A 17,933-nucleotide genomic window follows, 5' to 3' on the forward strand; every position below is an offset into this window, starting at 1 on the left:
AAAGATATAAAAACTAGAGCATGTTATCAGTGCCTCCTCTCAGTGGTTCTACCAAACAGTTACCACAGAAAGCCACGCTGTTTTTAAAAGGTGGATCCTACTAGGTAAGCAATGAAGTAATACACTTTATTTAATATTATCGTGGTTCTGGTGTACATTCGACTCCACTAACGAAGATCAAACCTGCATGAGGCCACACTTCAAAAAAATAAACAATCCTGAGTTAGTGATCAAACATCCCATGAAGTCGATAAGCTGTCCTTTGTACAAAAAGCCATTTAAATCTGATTACTTCATTCTGCAGTTTTTCATTGGTTTGCTTGGTATCCTCCAAGGAGGCCAGAGTTTCCGTCTTCTCTTTGGTCATCTGTTCCATGATCTGCATGGCGTCTTCTGCTGTCTGAGCAGCCTAAATACAAGAGAGCACTGTGAGGCACGGGGCCACGCTCGCCAACCCCGCAAGGTCAACGCTCAGGCTGCGCTGCACAGAGGTCACACCTTCTGCTCAGGCCAGCCTGAGGTCAGCACACGCTGACCGAGACATGAGAGGCTTTGCTCCCTTCCCAGGCCATTTCTCAGTAAACCGATTATCACGGGCCATGTGCCCAGTTCCAGACCCCTCTGAACCTGCGCCTTCCGAGCGACACTGACAGTCACGCTCGCCATCCTGGCTTAGGCTTGAGAGAAACGTGCAGTGACGATCAAGAGCGATACCCTTACGTGGCTGCATTTTTCTCTTAATCACATGTACCCGTTCGAAGCTTAAAATACTATCCTTGCTAGTTCAAATTGGGGGGCTTTTGAAACCACTCAGAATTGAGGTGGGGAATTTTTCAAGTAAAAATAAAAATTATTTGCGTAATTAGAATATAAGGGTCAAGTGCTCAAGGAGTAGCACTGAATGGAAACGTCTCTGTGAGAAGTGGTGGGTAAAGAATATAAACATGGCTGTGAATAAAAAAGATAAGATGAATAGGGAAATAAACCCTTAGCTGGCAATCTGTAAAAAATAAATCATAAAATAAATGAAAACTTTTTTAGGCAGTTGCTTGCAACTATAAGCGGTCCAATGACACGTAGGGGAATTCAGCGTTACGCCTTCCCTGTTACCAGCCATGGAGGTTCCACTGGAGCCTTCCAACTCCAAATGGACGGACACAATGAAACAGTAAAAAGCCAAATAGAAGATACTATATATTTCAACAATGTGACCATTTTACTACTGTTCATAAGCCTTAACCATATTTGAGCCCAGTTGGTGTGGCTCAGTGGGTGAGCATCGACCTATGAACCAGGAGGTCACGGTTCGATTCCTGGTCAGGGCACATGCCTGGGTTGTGGGCTCGATCCCCAGTGTGGGGTATGCAGGAGGCAGCCGATCGATGATTCTCTCTCATCATTGATATTTCTATCTCTCCCTCTCCCTTCTCTCTGAAATCAATAAAAACATATTTTAAAAAAAAGAACCCCATTTGACTTTTTCATGAAAATTTTCCCCTAAAGTTAAAAAATATATCCTTGGTATTCACAGTTTACAACTGTTTCCAATGGAGAGAGACTACTGCAATTAGACATTTAGTAAAAAAGTGCCCTTTCGGGTGGCAACAAATAGATGGAGACATACAAACAATGGAGAAAATGGGGGGGACTGCCTTGCAGGGAAACGGACACAAACGCCCTGGCCACTAAGGAGTTAGTGCAGTGTTAGTAGTCCAGGTGCTCAGTGCTGGGACCTCCCACGTTACCGTGAACGAGTGAAGAGTCTCGAGCTCTCTAATTTTAAGGGTGAGCTTGCTCTTGTCTTTCCTCAAGATACGATTTTCGTTCTGAGACTCTAGGAGGTTGGCGGAAATGTGGCTGTTGGTTTTGGCCAGCTGGCTGATCTCTTTCTGGAGGATGAAGTAGCTTTCGGCCAGCGTCTCCTTCTCCTTCAGGAGCTCGTCCCGCTTCAGCGCCACTTCCCTCTTCTCGGCCAGCAGGCTGTTGTTGTCCTGCAGCGCCCGGGCCCGATCGGCCAGGGCCGCCTCGTGGCTCAGCCGCAGGTCGTCCAGGATCTTGCTGAGGCAGCTGTGCAGCTCCTGCAACTCCAGCTTGGACTTGGACAAGGAGGCGAAGTCGCTCCGCAGTGTCTCGATGTTGGCAGCGAGCCGCGCCGTTTCTGCAGTCAGGAGCTCCTTTTCCTTTAGGATCTCCGCCACCTTCTGCTCGGAGGTGCTCTTCTCTTGGACGAGCCCCACGTTTTCGGCCTGGAGCTCCTTGGTGGATGCTCTCAGCTCTTCCAGCTCCTGCTCCAGGTGCGCTGCCCTCCCAAGGAGCTTGCTGTTCTCGTAGGAGGCTGACTCGCTCTCCTTGGCCCGGGCCTCCTGCTCCAGGAGCAAGGACTGCTGCACGGCGCGCACCTCCTCCTTCAGCTTCTGGCACTCCTCCTGCAGGCTCAGCCTGTCCCTCAGCAGCACGTCCTTCTCGGAGCAGCACGTTTCCAGCTCAGCATTCAGGCTCTCCTTGGCCTGCTGGATGCGGGTGTGCTCTTTTTCCAGCTGCTCTTTGGCGCCCTGGGCCTCTTTCAGCATCAGCGAGAGCTCGCACTTGGCGGTGGCCAGTTCTTGGTTTTCCTTTTTTCTCTCCTGGAGCTCTTTCTTCAGAGCATCGAGGTTACCCAGGAGCTTCATCTTCTCTTGCATGACGAGCCTCCTGTTTGCAGACTCTTGATCGTACTTCCTTTTAAGCTCTCCTATGCTGTTGATGGAATTCTCTCTTTCTGCAAGTAAATCTCCATTCTGCGTTTCCAGCACAGACTTTTCCTTCAGGAGGCTGTCCAGCTGCTTTTTTATCTTAGACGCTTTCTGACAAACCATCTCCTTCTCCGAAGTCAGGTACGCGACCTTCTCGTTCAGGCTTGCCTCGACTCGGACGGCCTCCTCTGAGCACTGGCTGAGTTTCTCAGCGAGGAGCCTATTTTCACGCAGGAGTTCTTCCTTCTCGGCCAGGAGCCTCCTCTCAGACATGGCCAGGATCTCCTTCTCGTGCAGGAGCTGGATGCACTCGGAGTCCGTGATCTCCCGGCTGGTCTTGATCTCCTCCAGGAGCTTCGTGAGGCTGGTGTTTGTGGCCTGAAGCTGCATGGTCTCCAGCTCGGCCTTCCTCAGCCCTTTGCTGGTGGCGTCCAGCTGCGCACGGAGCCCGCTGGCTTCGGCGCTGAGCAGCTGCTTGACCTGGAGCGCAGCGGCCAGGCTGGTGCTCAGCTTGTCCTGGTCCTGAAGCAGGGCGCCCTTCTCCAGCTGCAGGTCCCTGCTGCTCTGCAGGAGCTCATCCATTTCGACCTTCAGGGCTACGCATATGTTTTCAAGGCCCGACTGCTTCTCTAATGCTGACTTTTTCTCCGCTGTGAGATCTTTCATCTCCTGCACCAAGGCCTTCTGGTCTCTGACCAGCTCCTCGTAAGAGCTCTGCAGCTTCTGAATGATCTCATCTTTATCTTTGGCCACAGCAAGGTTCTCGCTCACAAGCTTCTTGACCCGGTCCTCCAGGTGGTCTTTTTCTTCCCGATCCTTCTGGCACTCGGCAGTCAGACTCTCTTTGCTGAACTGGAGCTCCTCCACGAGAGCCTGCAAGGTGGCTCTGGAAGCCTGCAGAGAGTCGTTTTCCGTGCGCATCTTCGAGAGCTCTTCCTGTGCGGCACTGACTTCTCGAAGCAGCTTCTCTCTCTCGACAGCCAGAGCGTCACTCTGGAGCTGCTCCTGCTGACGAAGCTTTTCTTCTAAGAGATTCTCCTTTTCTAAAGTAAGGGCTTCGTTTATCGACCACAGCTTCCGCTGGTCTTCCTGGAGGAACGTCACTCTGGCCTCTGCCTCTACAAGCGTGGACAAGAGCGCACCTTTCTCTGACTTTAAAGCATTGCCCTCCTGCGCCAGAAGCTGCTTCTCTGACCTCAGACCCCTCAGCTCTTCTGACATTAGCTCAGTTTCTCTTTGGGCTGATGTTAACAAACAAGTTAGCGACTACAGAAACAAAAGGTGGGAAGAATGGAAATAAGGTGAAATCAAGCAGACACATGCAAGCCCAGATAACTTAATGTAGCCTAAATCATAAAAGTTAAAAAATTTTTTATAATAAATGTCACCAAAACTATCTGAATAACGAGGGAAAGAGTCCCAAAGAACAGAGCCCATAATAAGATACTACAGAGTGGGATTAGCTCCACAAAAGGCTGAGACAGCTATTAGTTTCTTTTATCTTTCAGAGAATTTTTGAGATTATTCTTGACAGCTGCTTAAGGGTAAAAACAGTAGTGTGGCCCAGCCGGCATGGCTCCGTGGTTGAGTGACAATCTATGAACCAGGAGGTCACAGTTTGACTCCCGGTCAGGGCACAAGCCCAGGTTGCAGGCTCAATCCCCAGTGTGAGGCATGCAGGAGGCAGCCAATCAACGATTCTCTCTCATTACTGATGTTTCTCTCTCCCCCTCTCCTTTCCTCTCTGAAATAAATAAAAATATATAAATTAAAAAGAAAAAACAGTAGTGTGATTTTTGACATCGGGGCATAAGATTCTTCCCTGCCATTCTAATTATCCAACAATGTCTATGTAGAAAGGATGCACAAAAGAATCTTTAAAAATACAATCCAACAAACTATAAAAAGTAAGCATATTTTCAAAAAATACAAGTGGGGGGGATGGCAGGGTAAGGGCAAGGGGAAAAAAACCTGTTGCTTTCAAACTTACGGCAGACCTTTACTTACTAAAGGAGAGTCGCTGGCCTGACACGGATCTAATATTACATACAACATTATTACATCCCAATATTACATACAACATTAAAAATACAGAATAATTCACTAAGCTCTGGCAATGAAAATAAGTGGGTTTTTAAACAAATGCACCCGTTTACAGAACGCATAAATTGACCACAGTGTCTAAACCAGCGCTGTCCAGAACTTTCAGCAATGGTGTAAATGTTCTCCATCTGCACCGTCCTGTATGCTAGCCACTAGCCACATGTGTGAGCACTTGAGCACGGTGAGTGTGACTAAACAGCCGATCTTATTAAAATCTGACTTAGGCAAAGCAAAATGAGTCCGAAAGAAAAAGCTATGAACCATGTGATGTCAGTCACATGTGGGATATAAAACTGACACAAACAACAGTATGGTGGCCCCCGGAGGGAAGAGGGGCGGGGAGTAGTAAAGGGTAAAGGGACCAAATGTATGGTGGCGGAAGATGATGAGACTTTGGGTGGTGGGCACACAGTGCAATATACCGATCAATTATCATAGAATGTGCATTTGAAACCTATATAATCTTATGAACCAATGTCAACCCAATAAATGCAATAATATATATACATATATGTACATATATATATTTGACTAATTTACATTTGAATGGCCACACGTGGCTAGTGGCTACTGTCCTGGACAGCACAGCTATAGATCCAGGGCTCTTACAACTTGGGAAGCAGAGGCCTCATGGGCTCCACGCACCTCCTGGAATGTCACATAAAGCTTGCTGGGTGTATATATAAACTTTCCCAGGAAAAACATCTTAAGATTCCATTAGATTCTCAAAAAGAGCCTGTGAGCCAGTGTTGTTGACAAACACTGAAAGCCGCAGACACCGAATATCCAGACACTTTGGAGGGGGAGCAATCCCGGCATGTGAACCAAATGACCCTTGTAAACAAACAAACAAACAGACACCCAGCCAGCAAACAAGATTAATGAGACTTTACACAAACTACTAGAATGCTGTGGTCAGGTCAGGCTGCAACATTCTTAAGGGAACCACGAAAAAACTGGAGTCTGTCCAGATCAAGGGAACCACAAAGACAGAAGATCTGGAACTTACATCCAGTGTTAAGTGAATGGCTCATGAAACTTTAGGTATTTTACAGGGAGAAGAGAAAGCCCTGGTGACCAGCATGCAGGAGGGAGAAAACTTAGACATCTTATACACAACATATATTGTGTCACGATCCACTTAATTTACAAGCTTTAAATGGGATCTGTTTCAAGACCTACAGATGCTCTTTGTAGATTTTCTTTCTAGCAAACTCCTCCTCTATAAACATTTCTCTGGAACATTCAAAATAAAGACAAGTATTTACTTTTCTTTCAGTAAGTTAAATAGCAGTAAGAAAAAGTTAAAAACTAGTATAAAGCCCTAGCTGGTTTGGCTCAGTAGACTGAGCATCGGCCTGCGGACTGAAGGGTCCCAGGTTCGATTTCGGTCAAGGCCACATGCCTGGGTTGCAGGCTTGATACCCAGTAGGGGGCATGCAGAAGGCAGCTGATCAATGATTCTCTTTCATCATTGATGTTTCTATTGCTCTCTTCCTCTCCCTTCTCTAAAATCAATAAAAATAATATTTTTAAAAAAACTAGTAGAAAGGTTGAACATTAAGTTACTAGAGTCATAAAAATCTACTAGGGCACAGATACAATCCTGACCACAAAACGAAATGCAATACATCAAATTCTACTCTTATTTAATAACGATGTCTCCGTGCGGGCCCTGAATCCAGCTTCTTTGTCAGTAAGTTCACTGTGCCTTCCTGGGGAGCATGCAAAAGTGCTCTCCAGAGTCCTACCCTCTAAGTCCTCTGGGAGCTGTTCCTCCAACCAGGCTCATTCCCTGCTCACCTCCGCACCTGGCCTCTACCTCTGGCTTTTGTGCAACAGGTCTCTCCTAGCCCTGAGCGCAAGGTGGCTGCAAGGTGGCCGAGATTAGAGGAACAAGCTTTCTCACAACAAAGAGTCTATTCCAAGAAGGCAGACCGATCTCAGGCCACATCGGACGCTTTGTGACAGCAGAGGGGGCGATGGCCACATGGTATGTTCAGGGGAGAGACCTGCAGCTATGGCCTACCCTGGACAAGGACAGCGGCTGGCAGGAAATGTGATTCACCATCAGGCCATGCACTGGCAAGGAGAACATTTGTCAAGCTCCTCTCCTTAGCTGCCACTTGCTAAGTGCCCTTCCAGCCTGAAGCAGAACCCAAGCAAACAAATGCAACGAAATTCCCTCTGCCACTTACTCTAGCTTCCTCGGCTTGTTTTTTCAGTTCCACCACTTCCTGCATCAAGTCCCTGTTCTGCTCCTGGGTGGCCGCCAGCCTCTCCTCTGTGCCCCGCAGCAGCGTCTGCAGCGTCTGCAGGGCCTCCTCATGCTTCGCCTTGGTCTCAGAACTGGCTTCCTCATACCTGGCTTTCAGATCTTGACACTGGTTGTGGCTCGCTTCCATCTTCTTTTCCTGCGGGAGCCCCGAGAGAAGGGATGAGTCACCTCACCACAACTGAACTGCCCCTCACCTTCCTCGCCAGCAAACAGTGCCGTGTGTTCCCTCCTTACCAGGTCCAGCAGTTTTTTCAGCAAGTCTTTCTTTTCTTCCTCATGCTTTTTAGTTGCTTCTTGGTGGCTCTGTTCAGCTTTGAGAGTTACATCCCCAATACTTTTCTGCAGACAGCTCACATTTTCATTGGCCTTTGTAAGTTTTAGCTGCAATTCTTCCACATTTCTAGGAGAAGTTTCAATACACCGTGTCAGATTTTTCAAAAGAATGCTTTCAGTTCTAGAGTTCCACTAGAAAGATACTATTAATCATAATTGTATTAATGATTATAAATATTATGAGTAATTAGTAACATCTGAAATAAGCAACAACCAAAAACTTGATTTGTCCTGAAGACTAATTTTAACAACTGTCATAGCTATAAATACATTATTTAGAGTAGCATCTACTATAATTGTTAGGATTATTTTATGTCCATAGATGTACAGGGAAAAATGAGTGAAAAGTAAACATATTGAGCATTTACAAGGTGTCAAAATTTTAGCAGACTAGATTTTAAAGAACTGATTCTAGTGATGCTTGAGAACATAAAACATAAAAATGACAATAAATAACCAGCTGGTGTGGCTCAGTAGTTGAGCATCAACCTTGAACCAGGAGGTCATGGTTTGATTCCTGGTCAGGGCACATGCCCAGGTTGCAGATTCCATTCCCGGGCGGAGGGAGGGGAGGAGAGAAGGGGCGTGCAGGAGGCAGCCAATTAATGATTATCTCTCATCATTGATGTTTCTATCTCTCTCTCCCTCTTCCTCTCTCTCTCAAATCAATAAAAACATATTTAAAAAATATTTTTAACTGCCTGTAAAAGATGTTACTGCCATTGATAAACTACTACCTTTTCCTAACAGTCAACGGAAGGGCTACAATATTGTATTCCTTAAAGGTTAAGCAGTAGACTCAAGTATACACTGAGGCAATAAGAGAAAGAAGAGACGGGAAAGAAAACATAACAACCCTGAAGATTTAGCTACCCTCCCACCGAGAGGCCCTGCCTCAGAGCCTAACCTAGAGCAGGCATTCTTATTAGCACTCATACGCACCTTTCTTTCTGACGTAACTCGTCATTCATTTTTGTCAACTGGGAAGAATTATCTCCTGACATTTTCATTATTTCTGCAATGTCGTTTTCCAGTTTTTCTTTTGCCTTTATCAACTGCTCTTCTCTTTCATCTCTCTCTCTAAATTTTGCCTCCATGCCTAAATAGACATAGAAAAAAATAGCACTGCTGTTATAATGGACAAAAATTGACTGCCTGTATCCTGTACACCAAGCCTGCCTCTAAGGATATTTGCATATAGCAATCCCTGTGAAAATTATATTCTAGCAAAGGAGATAAGCCATAAACAAGATCAATAAAGAAAGGAAATATTATAATAGATAGTGCTGAGTGCTAAGAAGAAGAAAATACAAGCAGAGAAAGGAGTAAGAAAGAAGTTGGGGTGGGGGGTTAAATCTCTGATAGGGCCTCTCTGAGACGGTGACAGTTCAGTCAAGACCCGAAGGAAGTGAAGCAAGGGGCTGCAGGCAGAGGGGAGGGCGAGTGCAAAGGTCCTGAGGCAAGAACATGCTTGACATGCAGGTGTCACCACGGAGGCCACTGTGGCTGGAGTGGAAAGGACAAAGAGAAAACTAGTAGAAAGCAGAGCCTGTGGTGATAAGGACCACAGCCTTTGGTCCTGAGTGAGATGGGAGCCAATGGGTGATCCTGAGCAGAGGAGTGGCAGGAGCTGGGGGCTACTTGATGCTGAAGGGTCGCTCTGGCTGCTGTGCTGAGGACAGACAGAAGGGAACAAGGGCAGACGTAGGCAAGAGGCCAACTATTGGAGTAGCTCAGATGCAAAGGTGGCTGGTGGGAGCGGAGCGATGTGGTTGGACATTGGCTCGTTTGAAAACAGGGCCGAGAGGGTTTGCTGAAGGTTACGGACCTCAAAATATTTTGTCCCATTATATCACCATAATGAGTGAAGACATTAAGCCTCAATAGATATGTTATTCTAACATACTGCAATTATCTCAAATCCTAGGGAGCATACTATACTTAATGTTTAGTAACCAGAGACATCTTCTTACCTGTTAGATTTTCTCTCAACTTCTCCAATTCAGAAGATAGCGCATTAAACTGCTCCTCTTTTTGGTGTAACTTATTTACAGTTTCTATTTAGGATAAAGTGAAAAGTTTAATATATTTCATATTTAACAAGCCATCTAGAGCTTGGCAAATCATATGCGTGAGATTTGAAGTCACAGGAATACTAAAAAGTCCCATTGCAAATCAAACACTGTATAATGAACCTCAAGAATATAAGCATGTGCCGAAACCGGTTTGGCTCAGTGGATAGAGCGTCGGCCTGCGGACTGAGGGGTCCCAGGTTCGATTCCGGTCAAGGGCATGTACCTTGGTTGCGGGCACATCCCCAGTGGGGAGTGTGCAGGAGGCAGCTGAATCAGTGTTTCTCTCTCATCAATGTTTCTAACTATCCCTCTTCCTCTCCCTTCCTCTCTGTAAAAACTCAATAAAATATATTTTTTTAAAAAAAGAATATAAGCATGCATCTCTTTTGCCTCCCCAAATCTGTAGATTAGGCAGGCACGAGGCATCCTTCCACTTAAAACTCAACAGAGCTATCAGGGACTAAAGCTTAGGCAAGATAATACTTTCCTTAAGTACACTTACATTTTAATATGAAACAAACTTTAAGTCAAAAGAAGGAAATAATACCCTGGCTGGTGTGGCTCAATTGGTTGGAACATCATCCCGTACACCAAAAGGTGGAGGGTTTAATTCCTGGTCAGGGCACATACTCCGGCTGTGGGTTTGATGAACCCCGGTCGGGGGGGGGGGGGGGGTGTGGGAGGCAACCCATAGGTGTTTCTCTCTCCCTCCCTCCCTCCCTTCCTTCCTTCCTCTTTTCCTTCCTTCCTCTCTCTAAAATCAGTAAAAATAAAAGAAGAAAAAAATTACTGGGCATTTGAGTATTGGAATGCAGTATTACTGGGCACTGCAGGGGCCTGGAGGACGGTGCAGTCGGACCGTGGGCAGCATGGACTTGTGTACTGCAGGGGCCGGCTCCACTGTAAGAACAGGACATTCTCTAACCCAATCTACTCTCTAACCCGATCTACTCATACACTAGAAACACGTACTTTGCAGCCCAGCTGGCCTGGCTCAGTGGTTGAGCGATGACCTATGAACCAGGAGGTCATGGTTCAATTCCCGGTCAGGGCACATGCCCAGGTTGTGGGCTCGATTCCCAGTGTGGGGTGTGCAGGAGGCAGCCAATCAATGATTCTCCCTCATCATTGATGTCTCTCTCTCTCCCTCTCCCTTCCTCTCTGAAAGCAACAAAAATATATTTAATAAAGAAAAAAGAAACACGTACCTTGCATACTCCTCTGGACAGAGACCGCCTCCTCTGAAGCACCAGCAAACTTTTCTTTCTAAAGAAAAAAGAATTGGGTATTCAGAATAGAGAGATTTCAAATTATGAAAACTAAATGTTTCAGTTATAACTACGCTACCTAATTTTTGTGGCTGGTTTTGTTTCATTAAAACTAATTTACACTTAAAACATGGAGGAATCAATTACTACCATATCATGCTGTGCATGTATAAGCATGAGTGAATGACGTTTGCATGTACATGTGTGCATGCCTGGGCATACACATGCATCTGGATATATGTGTGTGTGTGCACACATATTTAAGTATATGCATGTGTGTGCATAGTGTGGTACATGCTTCCCTTACCTAGTTCCTCCATAAGCCTACGACTTTCCTTTCCCACCAACGTGTGGGTATCACTGGCACTGCTTATGGTGATCAACCTTGGTTAAGCTCATGTTTTTGATGCAAGAGGCAAGGTAGGAAGAACAGTTGAGAAAAGCTAAGAAAAAAAATATCATACCACTTGGGATTAGGGACCGAGGAGGATATAGGAAAGAAAAAGGAATTTCCTGATGTGAATAAGCTAAGTTGTAAGAGAGAGTTGTGTGAATCTGCGGAATTAGGACCTGCCTTGCTAACAGAGGGTCCAGGGGTCCAGGATGGCTGGCTGTCACCAGGCAAATGGAGAAGGCACAGTGCATGGCCTCATCATACATGAAACCAAACGTGCTGGGTGCCTAACTAGGAAGGTCCCTGTGTCTAACAAAACTAAGCACTCGCCGTAACCGGTTTGGCTCAGTGGATAGAGCGTCGGCCTACGGACTGAAGGGTCCCAGGTTCCATTCCGGTCAAGGGCATGTACTTGGTTGTGGGCACATCCCCAGTAGGGGGTGTGCAAGAGGCAGCTGATTGATGTTTCTCTCTCATCGATGTTTCTAACTCTCTATCCCTCTCCCTTCTTCTCTGTAAAAAGTCAATAAAATATATTTTAAAAAAAACAACAAAAACCTAAGCACTCAATAGCACACCAAAGCAGCACATCACCAAAGGACAGATTATTTTTGAAGGAACAGAAGGTCCCCTTATTCGAGATTTCACTTCCCATGGTTTCAGTTCCACCGCCAACCAAGGTCTGAACATATTACATGTGGAATCCAGAAATAAACTATTTGATAAACAGTTCAAACGTTTTAAATCGTGTGTTGTTCTGAGTAGCGTGATGCAATCTTGTGCCATCCCGCCCTGTCCTGCCCAGATGTGCCTCATCCCTTTGTCTGGCGTCTCCATCCTGGATACTCCGGCTGCCCCTTAGTCTCTAGGCAGCCATCCTGGTTATCAAATCGACTGTCGAGATATCGCAATGCTTATTGCAAGTCACCTTATTTTACTGGATAGCAGCCTTTCGAGCAGTGGTGCTGGCGATTCAGATAGGCAAAGATCAGCATCAAGTGCTTCCTTTTCATGGTGGGGAACCTTATTTCTGCCCAGGGCCATAGGGTTATTTATAACACCATTCACGCGCCATACAAAATTATCACCTTAAAAACTAGCCTGCGATATTTGGTCAAACATTTAATTAACTCTTTCCTAATGCCTTGGCAGGGCCAGACCAAATGATTTCTCGGGCCATATGTGGCCCACGGGCTGAACGTTCCCCACCCCTGCAAGTGAAAAGGTGAAAGTCCTCAACTTAAGGGGAAAAAAAATTGTATGCTGAGGTGAGAATCTTCTATCTGTGAAGTTGTGAAGGAAAAGAAATTCCTGTTAGTCTTGCTGTTTGCACCTCAAACTCCAAAAGTTAGGACCACAGTGCATGGTTAGTGCTTGATGGAAAAGGCATTAAATTTGTGGGTGGCCCAGCCGACGTGGCTCAGTGGTAGAATGTAAACCTATGAACCAGGAAGTCAGAGTTCAATTCCTGGTCAGGGCAGATGCCTGGGTTGTGGGCTTGATTTCCAATAGGGAGCATGCAGGAGGCAGATGATCAATGATTCTCTCTCATCATTGATGTTCCTATCTCTCTCTCTCCCTCTCCCTTCATCTCTGAAATCAATAAAAATATTTTTTTAAAAATTTGTGGGTGGACAAGCAGAAAACATGTCTCAATTAATGGCAACGTTTTGTGCCAGAAAGCACTGAGCCTGTACGAGGACTTCAGCAAGGGGCCCCTGAAACGCGTGACCACATGACGTTTATTACAGTATATTATTATCACTGTTCTATTTTATTAGTAGTTATAGTTGTTACTCCCTTTCTGTGCCTAACTGATAAACTTTATCAAAGATCTGTATGGCATAGGAGAAAACATAGTACATACAAGGTTCGGTACCCTCGCAGTTTCAGGCATCCACAGGGGTCTTGGAATGTATCTCCCGCGGATAAGGGGGACGACTGACTGTAATACCTACCTTTATTGCTAGTTTGGGTGTGATCAGATTCCCCTCAAGGTATTTAGCAGCCAATTACTAATACACTCGGTTTAAATCAATACTTTGAGAGAGAAAGAACTAGGTACAATGCTTTTTCTTTATGGAGATTTTTGTTTGTAAACAGGAACAATTCGACTGGCCAGAGACTCAGATTCCCAGCAGGTACTTACCAACATCTGAAGTTCTTTCTCCAAAGCCTCTTTCACATGACTGACTTCACTCACGTGCTCCTCAAGTTTGCTGAGTGTGAGCTCTTTCCCCTGCAGCTCTTTGGAAATGCTACTAGCCTACCATACACAGTTACGTGGTGCAGAAGCAAATGAACAAAAACGAAATAATAATGAGAAACAAACAAAAAATAAATAAACACAAAAATTTATGAGAAACAAACACAACCAAACACAACTGAAAGGGATAAAGGTGGGGGTAAGAAACCCTTTTGTTTTGTTTTTTTTTTTTACTCTAAGAAACAAATGACTTTTCACAGTCATCCTAGATATGATTATCTAATGGCTATTTTAAAGTAATCAAAATAGAATGTTTTTTTATGCCTGTATTTGGGATATCAACATGATTTAAAGCAGCAAGTACGCATGCTTACTTTCTGAATGAATTAGTTAAGCAATTTCATTTACTCGACTTTAAAAGCCTTAAGATAGAAAAGATGGGTACCTGTGGTCTGGGTTACCATTTTCTGTATTTTTTATATGCCTAAAGTATTCCAACATAAAAAATGAAATTACAAAAATGCACTAGACCACAGTCATCAGAAATGGGCTTTCATTAAATCCTGATTTATTTTTTTTTTTAAAGTGCACCATTAGCTGCATATTCCCCACTAACTGACTTTTGTATTTTTTTTTTGGAATTTTGGAATCGAGTGAGATTTGAGAAAAATTTCCTGTAAATAGTTTATCATCTTCAACGAAGGTTACTTAGCAATTTTTGCCATTTGTCCTCCCCTCCCCACTTAACCCTCACAACCCTTCCTTCTTTGCCGTTAGAGCTGCTTCTCCTGCAAAAAGCTCAGGACACTCGGCATCAGTGCCGGCGCCTCCCCGAGTGGCAGGACTGGGAAGAGCATTAGCTCCTGGAACAAGCCAGAAAGTGAAGACGACACTGTTGAACAAGGCTCGCTGTAGGAAAGGAAGCTGGCAGATGTTTCACCCAACTTCCTGTGCTTTGACCAAAAGCACCCTCATCCAGGCTCTCCCCACAAAGGAGGAACAGACAGTGTTCTGCTTGTGGCACAGAAACTCTCCAATGAGACCTAAGAGGCATTGCGAAGGGCTCCAGGCTCTCAACCCGAATTCTGCCGTGAGCGTTACTCATCACGGCATGTTCATATATTACAGCCAAGTACCGCTCGGAGCTCACATTTTGTTTTCATATATGACCTCACAGACAAGGCAACTATGGCGCTAGGAAAGGCGATGATCATGTGAGTTTCTATCGAATTTATTCATTCATTTACCTTAGAGCCATCAAATTAGGGAGCTCTCTATTTTAAAAAGAGATTCTAGACTGAAACTAAGCTTGAATGGCAGATCACAGAAAAGCATGGAGGTAAAGGAACACCCTGGAAACCAGAACAAATTCACATAACTGAGCCATTATTTTCTCCAATTTCCTCAGATGAAACCATACTCAAGACTATCAAAACATACTACATTCAAACTGGGAAATTGGTTAACACCAAGAAAGTTGTCTTACTTAAATCAAGAATTTGGAAGATGAGTTAACTTCAACGCAAAAAAAAACAAACAAAACCATACAATGAAAAAGTAAGTAAAGCAAATGGAAAAGAAAAAGATGAAGGATGTCAATACAAACCTTGTCACTTGCAGCATTCCTTTCAACCTCTAAACGTTTAATCTGTTGCTCAGCTGCCTCAAACTGCTGTCTAAGTTTCTCGATCTCCAATTTACCTTCGGAACTGGCTTTCCGAAGGGCGTCCAGATCCAGCAGCTTCTCCTCGGCAGCCGTGAGCTGTGACGTAAAACTATCGATAACCTTGGTTTGCTCGCTGCATTGGGCCTGCAGCACCTCTAGCTCCTTTACCTTTATCTCGGCTTCCTGCAGCTTGTTCAGGGCGTCCTCCATCTCTACCAGATGCTGGTCTTCGGCCTTGTCCAGTTTCGACTGGACAGCTGCCAGGCTGCTCTCTTTCTCCGTAATGACCTCCATCAGCTTTGCCCTGACGGCTTCTACCTCCTGAGTGTGAGCAGACCGATCGGAGTCTTGTTGATTCTGCAAGCGTTCTATTTCGTGCTGGTAATCTAGTCTCATTTTCTCTATCTGCGTTTTCAACGTGGCCACCTCGGCCGTCTCTGTCCCCACCCCCTTGCTGAAGGAAGCCTTCAGCTCCTCCATGGCCTGCTGGTGGGACGCGATGGCGGTCTCCAGCTTGGACTTCCACAGGGCGATCACGTCCGAGTTCTCCTTGTTGGCGTGGTCAAGCTTGCTTTTCAGCGACTCGTTCTCCTTGGAGAGCTTCTCCGCGGCAGCCTGCAGAGCCTTCACCTCCTTCTGATGGGTTTCCTCCTGGGCTCCAAAACGCTCCTTCAGGGAGGCGATTTCTCTTTGGTGGTCAGTATGGGCGGCTTCTAACTTCTCCTGCAAAGAGTTTACCTCTTGCAAAAGGGAGAGTGACGTGTCAACATCCCCGGCAGGTTTATTGGACTCGAGCCTTCTTCGCAGCTCGGCTACTTCCTGTACTCTCAACGCTAGGTCTTTCTCTAGCTCCATTATACGAGACTTTTCTGACACTGTAGCCACCTAGTAACAGCAGTCCAAAGAAAAAGAGATCATTTAAATAACAAATCATGGACGATTTTCTTTAACTTGGAAGATCTTAAATAAACCTATCCCATCCCAAGGCAGCAAACTACCCCCACAATGCCTACATGATAGTCTGTCTCTAACTATGATCGTGGTTTAAGCCCAGTTCTGGTAGCTCCAATTCAAAACTATAATCTTTGTCAAACTTCCACCATCTTGACACGCAAAAGGAATCTAAAATTGATATTGAGTTTAACTCCAAAAATACTTCCTTTTCCTCCAAAGAAGCTTAAAGCGAGGAAGTACATGATGACCAGCATAAAACTGATAAGAAGTTAACAGAAACAGTAACTTTCAAAGTTCTCAAATATATCTGCAGGCTGGTAGACAGAATCCTCCTTATTTTGCCTGTTTTTTCTCTCCACTTCACTCAGGATGTATCAATGCTTATTGATCTGAAGGAGATGATTTTAAAGGATGGTGCTGTCCAGTAGAGCAGCCATGAGCCACCTATGGCTACAGAGCACTTGAAATGGGCTCGTCTGAGGTGACATGGCTGTCAGCATAAAATATGCATCAGATTTTGAAGACTTGGAGAAAAAAGAACATAAAGTATCTTGTTAATGATTTTATATTGACTGCATGATGAAATGATATTTTGGATATATTAGTTTAAATAAAATATATTATTAATTTCACCTGTTATCTTTTTTAAAAAGTATGTTAATGTGAGTACCAGAAAAATTCAATTATATATATACACATATGTGGCTCATATTATACTCCTATTGAACAGCACGGGTATCAGAGGTGTAAAATTACCTATCCAATGTTTCAACGAATAGCACAGCAACTATAGAATAAAAGCCTCAACTGGATGATGAATTAACTTACTAACCTTTTTTTAAAAAAATGATAAAGAAAGAATGACGACTTACCTGCAATCATATAAAAGAATCCTACATAGCACCCCTCTTGGACTGTTTAATTCTGTCGCATTCTGAGGTGCATACCTCGTTCCCTTAACCCAGTGGTTCTCGGACTCCAGTGTGCACGTGAGCCACCTGGACGCGTGTCTACAGTGCAGGTGCCCAGTCACTCCCACATATTTTGATTCTATTTCGGCTCAGGGAGGGACCCAGGAACCTGCTTCTTTTAAACACACACCCCAGGACTAAGAAAAACACTTACATAACCTGTGGCCTTTCTTTCTTAGGAAATTATTTCCCTCTGCCACCTGTTAGGCAGTCAGATTAGTCTACAAAATGTGTGGGAAGCGGTAGCCTCACGAATAAAAGGTATTTGGCTAACCTGGGAGATAGGAGGGAGCGTGAATGATTAAACACACCAGCCAGTCCCAAGCTTCCTGGGTCAAACTCCTCCCCCTCACTGCCTGGACCGGGACAGAAAGGAATGGCTGCGCTGACTCTCTCTCCTCTGCCCACGTACAGGCTGTGATGTCAATAAAGACTAAATGCCCACGGAAAGATAGGAAAAGAAAGTACTTGGGTCTCCAAAACTGCATAATTGAGTCATTAAATACTTCAGAGCTATCTATCCTTGCTGTGTTTCCGGGCCACAGCCCATTCAGATTCAAGATGTTAATTCAATAACATTTTTTTCTGAGGTGTGCAGTAGGGTAGTTCCAGAGTTTGCTTTCACAAGGTAAGGTACAAAATATTGACAGGCCCACTGCTACAAGGTCTATGACAAATGAATCCAAGAGGGCAATAGTTCTTCATTAGGCAGAACAAAACAGTCAAACTGAGGAAATGCCAAGTGAAGAAAATAAGTGAAAATAATAAATAGTGTGGTTGTACTTTATGTAGCATTTTCATAGCACGTCTATTTTTTTTTTTAATTTCCCAAAGTCTGCCCTCAGGCAAAACTACCTATGGGTCTGCCTCTCCTGTTAATTTGAGGCCAGAAAAGTCAGGTGTCATTTCTTATTCTTGCTAAGATCTCTACAGCCCCGAGCACACTGTTTATG

At 44.8% G+C, this 17,933-nt stretch overlaps 1 protein-coding gene across 2 annotated transcripts in view; it reads right to left on the reverse strand.

Annotated features, from left to right (window-relative positions):
* Positions 1-17,933, reverse strand: part of CLIP1 (CAP-Gly domain containing linker protein 1) — an 89,339-nt gene that overhangs the window by 32,044 nt on the left and 39,362 nt on the right. Inside the window, exons 9-17 of one of the 2 annotated variants that reach the window (XM_054712808.1) lie at positions 14,996-15,940; positions 13,333-13,449; positions 10,730-10,787; positions 9,420-9,503; positions 8,389-8,545; positions 7,348-7,513; positions 7,034-7,249; positions 1,746-3,998; positions 293-409 (exon numbers count right to left, since the gene is read on the reverse strand). In XM_054712808.1, coding sequence (XP_054568783.1) covers positions 293-409; positions 1,746-3,998; positions 7,034-7,249; positions 7,348-7,513; positions 8,389-8,545; positions 9,420-9,503; positions 10,730-10,787; positions 13,333-13,449; positions 14,996-15,940 — 4,113 coding nt within the window. The remainder of the gene's footprint in view (positions 1-292; positions 410-1,745; positions 3,999-7,033; positions 7,250-7,347; positions 7,514-8,388; positions 8,546-9,419; positions 9,504-10,729; positions 10,788-13,332; positions 13,450-14,995; positions 15,941-17,933) is intronic. The other variant, XM_054712809.1, reaches the window with a different exon arrangement.

The sequence above is a fragment of the Eptesicus fuscus genome, chromosome 23 (genome assembly GCF_027574615.1).
Source record: "Eptesicus fuscus isolate TK198812 chromosome 23, DD_ASM_mEF_20220401, whole genome shotgun sequence".
In the NCBI taxonomy this organism is placed as follows: Eukaryota; Metazoa; Chordata; class Mammalia; order Chiroptera; family Vespertilionidae; genus Eptesicus; species Eptesicus fuscus.